The 15168-nt window shown below is 43.6% G+C and overlaps 1 protein-coding gene across 3 annotated transcripts in view; it reads left to right on the plus strand.

Moving 5' to 3' along the window:
• Positions 1 to 15168, plus strand: part of LOC138964089 (ankyrin repeat domain-containing protein 26-like) — a 609546-nt gene that overhangs the window by 336011 nt on the left and 258367 nt on the right. For all 3 annotated transcript variants that reach the window (XM_070335976.1, XM_070335974.1, XM_070335975.1), the window contains exon 39: positions 9258 to 9377. In XM_070335976.1, coding sequence (XP_070192077.1) covers positions 9258 to 9377 — 120 coding nt within the window. The remainder of the gene's footprint in view (positions 1 to 9257; positions 9378 to 15168) is intronic.

Genomic DNA, 15168 nt, shown 5'->3' on the forward strand with positions numbered 1-15168 from the left:
TTTACCTCAAGAATGTTATTTTTCTACCAAATCGCCTCATTTTTGCGACCATATTTTTGTGATCATGCTTCAAAAAAGTCAATGTACTTTATGGGTTTTCACAGCTTATGTGTCCGAAACAATGTACTGCTGATTTCAAAGCTACATGGCACAGATTATAAACACGATGGGCAACTTTTTAGATCTAGTTGACCACTTGCGCCTTCTTGTTATATTTGATTGATAATTCGATCTTTTCTTAGTGGTCCTGTCATAAACATTATTCTTCCTTTACCATGATCTAAGTGTCATGGGCGAGAAAAATCGCACAATTTTTAACTTTAAGAAGTTGGGTAAATGCTGTAAGCTAGTGAAATCCGATGCTAAATTTGCCTGCTTGGTTCGCCCAGTCAAGTCTTCCGGATACATAAGCTTAGTATCACCAGGCAGTTTGAAGGGACTGCTCTTTTTTTCTTTCTTAATGCCCACTAACAAGGAAATCAGCTTCACAGACACAGGATTTCTTTCTCTCTATTTCGCAACAGCATTTAATCTGATTTTCTTCGATTTATCGTTTTCCGAAAGAAAAAACCTTGTCGATCAAGTGTGTTCAAATTTTGATGAAAACTGAACGGTTTTTTACCTTAACTATTACAACCGGAACAGGACTAGACTACAAAGAATAGCCTAAGACTTGACAAAGAGACACCGAGCACGTATATCACAAAATAAAACATTAAAATGTCGAACTTTAAAAAAATATTAACTTTAAGAGCGAAGAGTCGCGAAAGGTTGCCTACGTAACCTTCGTCCTTCGTTGGTAACGACTCATAAAACGCTCCACGCCTGCTCCGTTCAAAAAGTTAATGGGATTTTTTTATGGAAAACCTTTCAGCGATGTTGAAGAACATTGCATGCAAAAGAAACACCAAGTTTGATGCGTTGCTAGGTGACAAATATCATTTTTAACGATCCAGCGTAACCAGAACAAATATAAACGAAGCTTAGTGGCGACACACGAAAGTCACAAAATCACATTCAAATCGGATCAAATTGACACGGCGCACATTCTAACACGTTCACTACACATCAGTAATGCCTGATAATACACACAGTCGCATATTCGTGCGTACAGAAGTTATATACACGTTCACGTAGTTCGCGGTTGGTTTTATAAACCAAATGTTGCGTAGGCAACCGTTATTTTTGAACGATCCAAATGCACACTGTAAACATGCGTAAGGGCAAACAGCTAAGTGCATATGTAACACTAGCACAAAACACAACGAAGATGTATGTTGGGGGTTTCATGGTCGCATTTCATTGGCAGCCACACGGATACTTAAAAACAAGATGTGAGCAATGTCACAATAAAAACGCCATTTTGACGTCATTTTCTGTGTTTGCTTTCATACAAAACACTAACCAACCTAACGATCTTCTTGATTTTATTATCGTTATCTCTTTGGTCAATTTGCAGTCTGTTGATATCCTTATATCATTCGAGAAGCAAGAGAAACATTCCAAAATCTAACTCTAAAGTCATGACTCTCTCGTGGTACACAGCTTTGTAGAACGACCCATATTCACCCATGGAGAGCCTCCGGCGTACAGCAGCCTTCATCAGGGCCTCTGGAGTTGCTGTCTGAGCGAACGACGAAGAAGAAGAAGAAGAAGAACGACCCATATATGTTCTTTTGTAAAGGGCCTAGGCACTTAAAAATGTCCAGTTATTATTATCATTTATTATTATTATAATGCTTAAATGGCAACTTTTTAATAGTAAAAACAAAGGTGCGAAAAACAAAACTACACTTGAGATTTCCTTCTCATCCCTGATGGAACAAGTCGATTAAGGAATTCCGAGAAAAAAAACATAGCCTCGTTCAGTTTACGCTCTCTCTCTCTCTCTCTCTCTCTCTCTCTCTCTCTCTCTCTCTCTCTCTCTCTCTCTTTCTCTTTCTCTCTCTCTCTCTCTCTCTCTCTTCGCGAGTACGTGTGTTTCCGGCGACACGGTATGCGTGTAATTTTCCGGACGCCACACGACATGCTATTTTATAAGGGCCGGCTCTGACAGCTCCGCGTTGAGCTTCAATGAACAGAGATTGAGCGCAAAAAAACCATGTTCGTCATATAACGTCATATGTTTTTCAGTCTTCCTGTACGGTTTGTCGTTGCGGCGACGAGATTTTTTTTCGCCGGCTGGTGTTTCTACGTGTGTAAACCCACTATTTTCTTTATTAACGAAATAAACAACCACGCTTCCTATCTGGAGATAGACATACTGCCGTATAGCCGGTATCATACACTTCAATTACGCTGTGGACACAAACTACAGAATGATTCTTAATCTTAGCTGACTTAGCAACAATTATTGTGTGGAAATTCATTCTTCTTTTATGTACACTCCACACACACACACAAAAACAAATAAACAATATTTTTCTGCGCGTGTAATGTCTATTATTTTCGATCGACATATTAAAAAGGGAGGGGGGGGGTCGGTTGGTGTTAAAATTGTGTGGGGTGCGTGTAATAAAGTGACTTTCGATCTTGGCTGCACCGCCTGTCACTTTGTTACCCCACGTACCCCCTCCCCCTCGATCCACTGTTGTTTTTTTTTTCTTTTCTCCCTCTCTTCACACACGGTACTGGCTAGGTTATCTGTATTATCAGTACTGTCTCAGTGTCTGTGTTTGGTCAGTGTGTCAGAGTGTGTGTGCTCTCGCGCGCGTGTATCAGTCTCAGCTGGTGTACGTGCCGTGCTGCGCCGGGCCGCGCGCGTCAGTATAGAAGTGGCAACAAAAACGGATTGTGCTATGTTGCGCAAACACGTACGTTGGCGAGCGAGCAAGAGGGGTTGAGAGTAAGAGGTGGGTGGCGGCAAAAATTGAACACAAGCACTTGGGAAACCCACGTGTACAGCTGAATTCTGATTGGCCTAGGAAACAGACCCAAAGCGTTCTGATTGGCCAAAGCACTCGATCAGCATCTAAAAATAGATACAGGTCAGCGAGCACAGCTGACTACACATCTCTCCAAGCGGTCTGAGGCTGGAAAATAAACCAAGCCAGGCAGGGTGAGCCGTGACTCTAATAGCGGCCCTGGAGGGCTGCATTAAATCAGTAGTCAAAGGGCTAAAAGAGTGTTGAAATTTTGAAACAATTCTTTGCAAGAAACACTTGCAGTAATCCTGGCACTGTAGAAAGCTGTCTTTGCACCATGAACCAAATTGTTCACTTTACACATGCTATACGCGTCATATGCCAGGCTGCCGTCTGTTCTTTTGTCGTGATACTGGAGCATGGTGCTATTAAATGACTCCTCAAAATATGTGTCCATGCAGTGAATGAATCTGCGGGATTTTTGTAGATGAACGTTCGTTGTACAGAATACAGAATACAGAATACAGTATTTATTGAGCCAAGTGACATTAAAAAACATTTAAAGCACAAGGAATTTCGCGTAGTGTTGGTAAAATCACGCACACACACACACCCACACACACACTGACACACACACACACACGCCCACACATACACTGACATACACACCAACACACACACGCCCACACTACAGCAGTCACGATCACACCATCACACGCAGGGCAGACATGAGGTAAAACAAATGACAATCATCTATTAAAAGAAAATGTACAAAGAGTGGTCTAAGATGCTGGTGGAAGGGTCTACACAGAATACAATTTTATAATCTAATGCATAGTTAGAACTAGCCCTCCACCCACCCACTCATGAATAACTAAAATAATGCAGCTAAAGAAAATGTTGAACATTTGGAAATCAGGAATCACACATCAAAGTCCCACTCAACCCCCCTCCCCACCACCACCACCACCACTACCTAACACTGAGTCACAGGATGTGGTGAGCTCACCGCCAGCAGGATCACCGACTGCGAAGCTGCCCAACTGAGGGATGGGATGCGTTAAGGGAGGAAACAGCTTGGGGGAAGAAAGAGGTCTGGAGACGTCGAGTGCGTGCCCCCAGGGATCGGAATCGACGACCTGAGGGCAGGCGCTCGAAGAGGGGATGGCCAGGGTGGGACTCGTCAGCCACAATTTTCTGGGCTCTGGACAGCATGCGCTTGGCATAGAGGGATGCTAGGGAGGGCAGCTCACAGCCGACGATCCTGCTAGCAGTGCGCACCACACGCTCCAGCTTGTTCTTGAGCAGCTGGGAGGTGTTGCCGTACCACACTGTGATGGAGAATGTCAAGATGCTCTCCACCACGGCCCTGTAGAACTGGACCAGGATGACCTGGCTGAGGCGGAACTTCTTGAGCTGGCGCAAGAAGTAGAGGCGTTGCCGCGCTCGCTTGACGATGGCGTCAACGTTATCATCCCAGCACAGGTCGTTGGAGATGGTGGTGCCCAAGAACTTGAAAAAGTCCACCATCTCGATGGGATCGCCGTTGATGATCAGTGGAGCCACAGGGCCTTTTTTCCTGCGAAAGTCCACCACCATCTCCTTGGTCTTGGTGGCGTTCAGCAGGAGATTGTTGTTGTCGCACCACGACACCAGACAGTCGACCTCCTGGCGGTACACGGTCTCATCACCGCCGGTGATGAGACCTTCGGCTGTGGTGTCGTCAGCGAACTTCACCAGCTGAACTGAGTCATGAGAGGCGACGCAGTCGTTGGTGAAGAGGCAGTAGAGCAGCGGTGAGAGGACGCACCCCTGGGGTGCTCCGGTGCTCAGGACCAGCGTCTTGGAGAGGAGGCCGTTGACCTTGACTGTCTGGGGGCGCTGAAGGAGGAAGTCAAGGAGCCACAGGCAGAGGAAAGGGGCAAGGTCAAAGAGGAGGAGCTTGTCATACAGTTTTTTGGGGATAATGGTGTTAAAGGCCGAGGAGTAGTCCACAAAGAGGAGGCGGGCATAGGAGTTGGGGGTCTCGAGGTGCTGGAGGATGAAGTGGAGGGCAACGGCGACAGCGTCGTCCACAGACCGGTTGGCCTGGTAGGCGAACTGGAGGGGATCGAGCCTACCGCTGATGACGGACTGGAGGTGCTTGAGGACCAGGCGCTCAAGCACTTTCATCATTGTAGTGCTTGTCTCAAAAGTTGTTCTTCACTTGAGTCTGTGATAATGGTTTTTGAGGGTTGATAAGCTTGAACTGGGTTTTTGTCCCCATTTTCTTGGCGGAATACTTGAACAAACCCATCATTGTCAAACTGACCAAGGACAAAAACAGGCTTGGGAACTGAGGATAAAAAATTCCGTTCTCCCTTTCGGCCCTTTTTCCCCCTAGCTACCACCTTGCAACTCCATGGCAGTTCTTCAAATATAAACAATGGAAGCTCATCTGCATATCCTGGATTCTTCCATTTCTGTTGCCAGGGGTTACCCAAGATCCCAGCCCCCCTGCATCCATGTCCACTTTACACAAACCGAGTTTAGATTTCATCCCTGATCGACTCCCCTTCCTGTTCTGAAAGTAAGCTTTCCCATCCTAGTGGGGATCTCTCACGCTCTGACCGAGCATCCAGTCCTATTCTGTCGGAGGCAGACTGGGCGGCCTGCGCTGTCCGTCTTCTGGTGTTGGGGACGTTTGGAGGGAGGGTTCTTGTCTATTGGTCGTAGGAGAAGGGACATGAGGTATGGGGCCTCAGTTGTCCAGGGCAGGTTAATTGTGGGACGCCTGTTCCTTCCTCAACTCCCTGTCAAATAATAATCAATCAATCAATCAATCAATATGAGGCTTATATCGCGCGTATTCCGTGGGTACAGTTCTAAGCGCAGGGATTTATTTTTTTAATTTTTATTTTATGCAATTTATATCGCGCACATATTCAAGGCGCAGGGATTTATTTATGCCGTGTGAGATGGAATTTTTTTACACAATACATCACGCATTCACATCGGCCAGCAGATCGCAGCCATTTCGGCGCATATCCTACTTTTCACGGCCTATTATTCCAAGTCACACGGGTATTTTGGTGGACATTTTTATCTATGCCTATACAATTTTGCCAGGAAAGACCCTTTTGTCAATCGTGGGATCTTTAACGTGCACACCCCAATGTAGTGTACACGAAGACAGATGGCCGGGAAAGCACCTGTGCCATCTGTGACGAGAAGGTCTAAAAATAACCCAGGGCCCTTTCACAGCTATGAGTTGGTGTCCTCCGCCACTACACGGCGGTTACTGAATGAAAAATGTGTAGTGCCTAGACCGGGCAAAAGAGTCTGACATTTTGAGGTGCTGTTGTGGCAAACCGAGGGAAACAAGTGCAAAATAGACAACCTTTTTGTCTTTATTTCAGCATAATATTTCACAAATATATTGTTTAGAGGCTCAAGATTCGATTTTAGGAAAAATACGAACAGTGATGGTAGGGTCATCACTAGTTTTGGCGTGTATCTCAAAAGCGTCTGGCGCAACTAATACCAGATTTTCTTGTGCGCTAACACATATGTTAAAAATGAACCAATTGACTGAAGAAAAAGAGAAAAAAAAGAAAAACATGAAGTACATGTAGTGTGCATTTGTTAAATAAGTAGGTATGTGTACTTTTCTTTGCTAGATGTACAGATGTAGTAGTTTTTCAAAATGTAGAAAAAGAGCAGTAAATATAGCCTGTGGTTATTACAAAGAAAAAAAAGAAAAAGAATTGGCTATACTGCAAAGCTTTTGTATACTACTCTGTTATTGTTGTTGTTATTGTTGTTACATTGCTTTCTTAGGGTTTGAAAAACTGTAGATACTGGTGCAGTAGCAAATGATCTGTGTTAAAACAGAAGGTTAACAATGATCACAATATTTCAACCTTTAAATACTATACTGTTCAAAAAAAGAAACGCATAGCTTGTAATATTTGGTTAATTTAGTTATATGGCTACAAGGATATCCACCAAACTGCAGAAAATGTTTATCTGGTCGTCGACCTTTCGTCCATTGCCACAAGTGAGCTCTGCACGTGACGCATGCGTTATCAGTGGCTACAATGTCAAAATTGCTCATTTGGCATGACCACTCGTCATGCTTCAGTGTAATCTCGTGAAACTCGGGGAATATTGAGCTCTCACCATGTCTTCCAAAACCCATAAAAGCGGATTGTTCGCCACAAAGAAATCAGACGACAATTCAGCGACGAAAGATGGCCCGATTGAGCAGAGAAGACCGCCAAATTGCATTGGGTCGTTTACAAGCAGGCCAAAGTCAAAGTGCAATCGCCAGGCACTTCCACGTGGCCCAGAGCACCATCAGTAGACTGTGGGTCAGGTTTCAAGCCACTGGCTCCGTTGCTGACTTGCCACGAGCGGGAAGACCAAGGGCGACAACTGCTGCTCACAACCGCTTCATACGGCTCCGCCACCTCCGGAATCGTTTCCTGTCGGCCTCATCTTCTGTCCAGGCTCTCCCCGGGCCACACCGATTATCGGACCAGACCGTGCGGAACCGCCTGCATGAAGCTGGTTTGAGAGCTCGCAGACCTCACAGAGGAGCTGTCCTCACCCGCCGCCATCGCCAGAACCGAGTGCAGTGGGGCAACCAGCACCTTCGCTGGACCGTCCGGAATCACTGGAGACACGTGTGGTTCAGCGACGAGTCCTACTTCCTGCTCCAGCGACATGATGGTCGGAGGAGGGTCTACCGGAGAGTAAACGAACGTTATGCGCCCAACTGTGTGGATGAGGCACCCATTCATGGTGGTGGAGGCGTCATGGTGTGGGGGGCGATCAATACCGCTGGAAGGAGCACCCTGGTGCACGTCCAAGGGCGCATAACTGCCCAGCGATACGTGGAGGAAATTCTGCGCCCACACGCCCTTCCTCTTCTGGCTGACCAGGATGCCATATTCCAGCAGGACAACGCTCGCCCACACACAGCACAACTCACCACCCAGTTCCTCACCGACCACCATGTCCAGGTGCTTCCCTGGCCATCCATGTCGCCAGACATGAACCCGATAGAACACCTCTGGGATGAATTGGACAGACGTGTGCGCAGGCGAGAAGAAGCGCCGGCAAATCACCGCGATCTATTGCAGGCACTTCAGGAGGAGTGGAACACCATCCCACAGCAAGATATCCGGCATCTGATCCAGTCCATGCCCAGAAGGTGCCGGGCAGTTGTTGCTGCTCAAGGCAGTCACACCCCCTACTGACTTGACAGCCTCGGCACCCAATCGTATTGATTGACTGATTGATTTGAAGATGCAAATGAACTGTGTGTGCATTCAACTGTGTCCATACCAAATTTCAAACAAATAATCTAAATATTGGATTTTCTGTTAATTTTTTCGAAAAATAAAACAAATTTGGCAAGTAGCAACTATGCGTTTCTTTTTTTGAACAGTATATATGTCATGTCATAGAAGAAATGAACAATAACAACTCTTACCTGCTATTGCCTCAGTAAAACCATTTTCCCAGCCAAAGTCAAGAGAAAACTGTGCACACAACTTCTTCTAGCAAGAACAGGATGCTAAACTGGAACCACATGATGGGCAGTTTGAAATTTACCGCCTTGGTGCACAGGCGCCAGACATTGTCTAACTTCTTGCAGATTAAAATGTATATCATAATTGTGGCTGAACACAAAGTTATTTTGTTCCATGTTAGATCTGAGTAGATTTTCTGCTTATTCTTGGTAAAGTACAACAATTAAAAAAATTCAGATGACACGTGCCTGTGTCAGCTGTCATGGCAATTGTTCGCGGAAAGGCAAATTTTCGCCAAATTTTTTTGTTGTTCCTCCAAAAAAGCAAAAGTGTCCGCCGAAAAAATAAATGGGGTAGGCAAAAAATTAATGGTTCTAAAAACTTAATTTAATGGCAAACTTGGAGCTCAGATGACACCAAATTGCACTCTTATGGTTCTTTGGAGAGAAAAAAAAAATCCAGACCCCCCTAGTAAGGCTAGGCGCTTCGCACCGTCGACTTTGCTATTACTTAAATATTTTCAGCCTTTTTGACCTTTTTCAATTCCCATGCCTGCATATGCTACAGACCTTGATTACGGTTGGTGAGAACTCAGGCTCTGTGCATAGAAATTAGGTCCAGGGATTGCTTTAAAACATTTTAAAAGGGGGGTTCCACTGTAATAGGACATGACGAAGGCGAGTCAGATAAGCATTTGCTTTTCTTGTTATCTAGCTATTGCTTCATTTTGCTTCCTGCTATCATGGAAGAAGCAAAGCGAACCATCCAAAGCTAAAGTTTCCATTAATTAGTTCTTTTTTTCATTCTTAATTTTTGAATGTTGTCCTTCTATCTGTTTCTGTGCAACAAGTAGTAAGGATGTTTGATGTTATAGGAGGAGATTGAGGACACAGTTCAGCGACTACAGGTGGACAATGCACGCCTAGAGGCAGACCTGCGGCATGAGCGAGAGCGAGCTATAATGCTGCAGGCTGACTTGGATGATTCTCACAAGGTGGGATGCTTTCTTTTCACTTTTGATCCAGTGGATTATTCTTGCCTTTGCACTCAGACCACTGCCATCACACATCAATTTTGATTGCACCACTTTTTACATATAGTCAAGTTTTGACAAAATGTTTTAACGTAGAGGGGGAATCGAGATGAGGGTCGTGGTGTATGTGTGTGTGGGTTTGTGAGTGTGGAGCGATTCAGAGAAAACTACTGGACTGATCTTCATGAAACTTGACATGAGAGATCCTGAGTATGGCATCCCCAGACGTTTTTTTTCATTTTTTGGATAAATATCTTTGATGACGTCATATCCGGCTTTTCGTGAAAGTTGAGGCGGCACTGTCACGCTCTCATTTTTAAACAAATTGGTTGAAATTTTGGTCAAGTAATCTTTGACGAAGGCCGGACTCTGGTATTGCATTTCAGCTTGGAGGCTTAAAAATTAATTAATGAGTTTAATCATTAAAAATCTGAAAATTGTATTTAAAATAATTTTTTTATGAAATGATCCAAAAATAATTTCATCTTATTCTTTAACATTTTCTCATTCCAAAAACATACAAATATGTTATAGTGTATCAACTTTTGAACGAACTGCGCCCAGTAGTTTCCCAGCAATAAGCTGTTAAGTCGAGACACACAGACAGACAGACAGACAGACAGACACACAATTAAAGTCTGCTGGACCCTTGTACTAGCGTACTCGGGGATAAATTATTGTACCCAAAATGTGTCAATTTAATCAAACTTGCTATGCCATTATAGGTCCTCCACTTGGCTAGCTGACACACTTTTCGGATCAAAGATTTCTTTTAAAGGTGTCACGGGACCGCCACCCAAATAAGGGTACCCCAAAATCAACCTCACAAAAACGTAAGGTACCAATTAAAAATTGACGAAAATTCAGAATAGGCTTAACTTGTCAACTTTTACATACGAAGAGAAAGCCAAATCAACTATCTATATTTTGTTTTGCTAATTTGCCTATTTCTTGTGTTACGTCATTTCTACTGATGCAGGTGTCGATCGCATGAGCAGTCAGAAACCCCCCGCGGGTTAGGGGGAGTCCCATATTGTTTGGGACGATAAAGAATTTACCCGATGCTCCCCAGCATGTTGTAAGAGGCGACTAACAGATTTTGTTTCTCCTTTTACCCTTGTTAAGTGTTTCTTGTATAGAATATAGTCAATTTTTGTAAAGATTTTAGTCAAGCAGTATGTAAGAAATGTTAAGTCCTTTGTACTGGAAACTTGCATTCTCCCAGTAAGGTTAATATATTGTACTACGTTGTCAATCGTGGGATCTTTAACGTGCACACCCCAATATAGTGTACACGAAGGGACCTCGGTTTTTCGTCTCATCCGAAAGACTAGCACTTGAACCCACCATCTAGGTTAGGAAAGGGGGGAGAAAATAGCGGCCCGACCCAGGGTCGAACACGCAACCTCTCGAGCCCGAGCGCAAGTGCGTTACCACTCGGCCACCCATCATTCAGAAAAACCAAAAGGTCAAATTCTGTTGTTTTTTTAAATCGGGTAAGTATTGCTTTCGCTCAATGTCAAACCTCGTTCTGTTGAGTCGATCGCCGAATTTGGAAAAAAATTTTGAAATTGCGCAAATTCAGAGTATTATTTTGATCTACAACATTGCCACTTTGTGGAAGGGTCATGCATGCATAGGCTGAAGTTTATTTCTCCCAAAATATAAAGTGATTCGGTCAACAGATGTAGAAGTTATTCGCATTTTTTAGGGTTGCATTTTTGGGGGGTCACCCTGTATTTCCCGTGTGTATAGGCATGAGATCCTGAAAATTTTGAAGCAATCCACCTAGTCATCGCTGAAATAGAGAGCTTTTTGTTATGGTACCCCTCAAAATTGATGCAAAACCTCCCCTTTTTGACCGTTCATGCGACGGACACCCAAACAACCTGTTCTTCATAGATAAATTGATTTGTCATAGAAAGTTTGAATAAATTGGCAAAGGAATGAAAGCTTCAGTTGGGGTACAAAAATGGGTGCAATACATTTTTTGGAGAGTTTTTATGTAAATCATGCTTGCAATGCTTACCAAAATAAGCTTTTTCATGAAATTTTGTGTGAGCATAAATCCTATAAATCTTCTACTCACATACATTTTAACAATGTTATTACAGTGGTTCTTTTCCAAAGTTTGATCTTTAAAGGGAACGCTGAGACAGCTCTCACAAGCCCCAATAGACTAAATAACTCTGTCAGGATTTTCCAAGTGTCATGGAAGAGTACGTTATTGCCCCGCTTTTTTTAGGGTGACAAACAATAACACGTTGTCAACAAGTTAAAACCACATTGCCATGGCATGTACTTCCTATACACGAGTTTGAGACATGCCCTCTTGCTAGTGACTACATATAATGCCATGTGGGGAAACTTTCCCACGTGACATTACAGGCCAGTCACTAGCGAGAGGGCGCGCGTCTCAAACACGTGTACAGGAAGCACGTGCATGGCAATGTTTGTCTGCGCAAATACAAGGGAACTCACTCTTTCACAACCCCATACAAACCTAACAGAGTTGTTTCCGGGAGAATTCGTCTATTTGTCTTTCTGTCTTGAAAATAAAGTATGATAAATGCATGATTTTTTGTAGGAGTCAAAGATGATGTCAGAGGACCTTGATTTGAACAAAATGGAGAAGAATGTTCAGTTATGAGTAGTCTTTCAGGTGACCTTCTTTTTGGCCTAAGTGGTGCATTTGACATATTAAGGTCTATCACATTATGCAAGCACAGGTGAAATGGGTGTAGTATGAATCTACCTTGTATTTTGTTTGTTTGTTTGTTGACTGCATTTGCTATTAGTCACGGCTAATATGATACAGCAGTTAATTATTTGGGTTTTCTCCCAGAATTTGTTGTATGTTTAAAATGATCTTGCTCATCATGCAGCAGGGTTTGACCGTTCTGGTTATAATGTCATGATCGACACCTACCTCATTTTCGATCCTTAAATGGCCCTAAAGTGAAAGAAGTGATCAAAAGGTTAAGTGTTAACAAATATGTGTGCGAAATAGTCTGGCAATGAAATTACTGTAAAACTTTGCTTTATGTTAATAGAAAAGTTATTCCAGTACAGTATATCATGTAAAAACATTCTCACGATATAAACAAAAAGCTAGGATATAGGTAAAGGTTGCCCCGAGAGCTTTAGGTTCCACGACCGTATCAGCGACATCACCTTCCAGGGTACGTTACCCAGATAGGGGTCGCGCTGTGTATCGACTGATTTAAAGTACGTGTTCACGTAGCAAACCTCCCCATATGTTAGCGTAATGAATGTCAGATTTTGTTAAGTCCAGTCAACTGAGGAAGTTGTAAGAATGCTCAATAATTTCTTGAATCTTTCCTTCATGCTCCATATTTCATAATTCTGGCTTGAATGCATTCTAGTTTTCAGCAGAAGACTAAAACTGATTATTTTTGTAATGAAATGGTGTTTATATTTGTATCTGGTATTGATAGAAAGATAAAAGAATGTTCAAATCCTGTATTGTCCATCGTATTGTAGAGAATATTTTTAATTGAGAATGATATACCTCGTCTAAAGCACAAAAACATCAAAATCGCCCAAGAATCGAGTTACGCCAACATTCCAGGACGACGACGAAATGCACCATTCAAGTAAACTATTGAACTTAAATCATTTGCCTACATCCTGGTGCATAAACTACATTTTTAAGAAGTATGGTTGCATCACAAAAATTAAATACATTGGTTGACCCATTCTAAAGAAGCTGCATGACCATGCAACCGCTGAAGCTATATATAATATGAAAATGGCTGTGCGCGCTGCGGCGCTCCGCAATTAAACACCGTGAGCAAGCACTGGCCCGACAATTCCAGTTGAGATGACATTTCATTTCGATTCAATCACAAGTCTAATTTTTTGTTCTCGGCAAGCGAATAACTAAATGACGATCGAGGCGTTTAAATATATTACAAAGGATTAAAGGTTAAAGGTTGATTAAAGGTAACAGAATGAAAATAGAGCATAAAACATGAACCTCATTCTCAGAAAAACATTGAGTCTGCCTAGGAAGTGTACGCATGTGCGCACATGTGTGGGTGTGGGTGTGTGTGTGTGTGTGTGATATGTGTTGTTCGAGAATTTGTTGTTACAAAAAAAACTTTGTAAACACTCCGTTAGAAATGTTACTTCCAATTCAAGTGATGAGCAATTTTGGTCACGCATGCACGCACAAACAAACAAACACATGCATGCTCACACACACTATCTCTCTCTCTCTCTGATCTCTCTCTCTCTCTCTCTCTCACACACACACAGGCATCTGCACACTCACGCACACATGCATTCACACACATGCACACACACACACACACACACTTGTCCAAAACTATCCAGACATAAATCTTTCATTGAAATCTTTTTGAGAAGCCAGTTCAACCTTCAGTGGTGTTTGAAGTTTGTTTTTTGTTTTATTGCACCTGGCCTTTAAATTGCAATGGTAAATGTGCAGATGTTTATGGAGTCTATTATGCCCTGTTCTCAGGCGGAAGATTGTTACTTGGTCAGGCCTTGATAGTTGTTCGTAGCTGTCGTGTGTCAGGGGAGTCTTGAGTAGAGATTTTACGATTGTTTTAATCTCTTTAGAACTTACTGCGTTTTCTTCTTGCTCGTCCTTTGCACCCAGTTTGGCCATTTTCTTCGCCTGTTCGTTCTCTTCTATCCCACAGTGTGGAGGGGATCCACTGCAGTACTACCGTCAGACACTTGATGTTGTCGAGTGTCTTTGCAAGTTGAGGCAGGTTTGTGTTGTTGACTGCTTGCAGCACAGACAGGGCATCAGTCAGGTAGACAACCTAGCTGGGTGTGGGGATTGACCTTGCTCCTGATGGTGTCAGCTGCGTGGATCAGTGCTTCAACCTCTGCTTTGTAGTTGGTGCAGTGGAGACCAGTTTGTATAGCCTCTGCTTGCCACTCTCCACTGGGGTGTTTGATGTAAACACCAGCTCCTCCACTCTTGACGGCGTCTGTGTCTTACCCATCCGTAAAGACCCGCATCCATGCGTCCTGGGGGTATCTTTCTTCGAGCATGGCCAGTGTCAGGGCTTTCTTCTGCACATTGCTCTGTTCATATTTTGTTGTGAGGTGAGGAATCGTGATCTGTATTCCCAGGGTGGTTCTTTAAGCGAGAAGGGTGATGGGTGAGCCATCTTCAATTGGTGTTCTCTCTTCAGGGCCCGTGTCTCAGTCGCTAAGCTTGATCTCAGCCTGCCAGAAGAGATCGAGCTGCTTCATCCTTGCATTCATTTAATATTGGTAGTGTGGAATGCACTGGTGCTTGATGTCTTGTACCATGGCTTTGCATTCTATTTTGCTGAGTGGAGGTATGCCAGTCACCTGTTGCATCTTGTTGACTTACCGCCTGTGATGATTCTCATCGCTTGATTTTGAACTTTCTCTAGGGCGTGAAGGTGTGTCTTGGCTGCTTTCATCCAAGAGCTTGATCTGGACTCAAGTTGAGGTCGTACGGTCCCCTGGTACACTGTCTTGTGGATCTTCTCGTTTGCGCCCCAGTTTGATCCTGCCAGTTTCCTCATGATGTTCAGTTTTCTTCTGGCTTTTGCTTTCACATTCATGATGTGGTGTTTCCATGGCATGCGTTTGTCATGTGTGACTCCCAGGTAAGCCTGCTGGTCTTCAAACTTCAGTGGCGTGTCACCCAACGTCAGTCTTCCAGGCTGAACTTTGGCGGAGAGTGTGAAGAGAGTAGCTCTTTGTCTTAGCTCTGGTG

The sequence above is a fragment of the Littorina saxatilis genome, linkage group LG4, assembly GCF_037325665.1.
Source record: "Littorina saxatilis isolate snail1 linkage group LG4, US_GU_Lsax_2.0, whole genome shotgun sequence".
NCBI lineage: Eukaryota > Metazoa > Mollusca > Gastropoda > Littorinimorpha > Littorinidae > Littorina > Littorina saxatilis.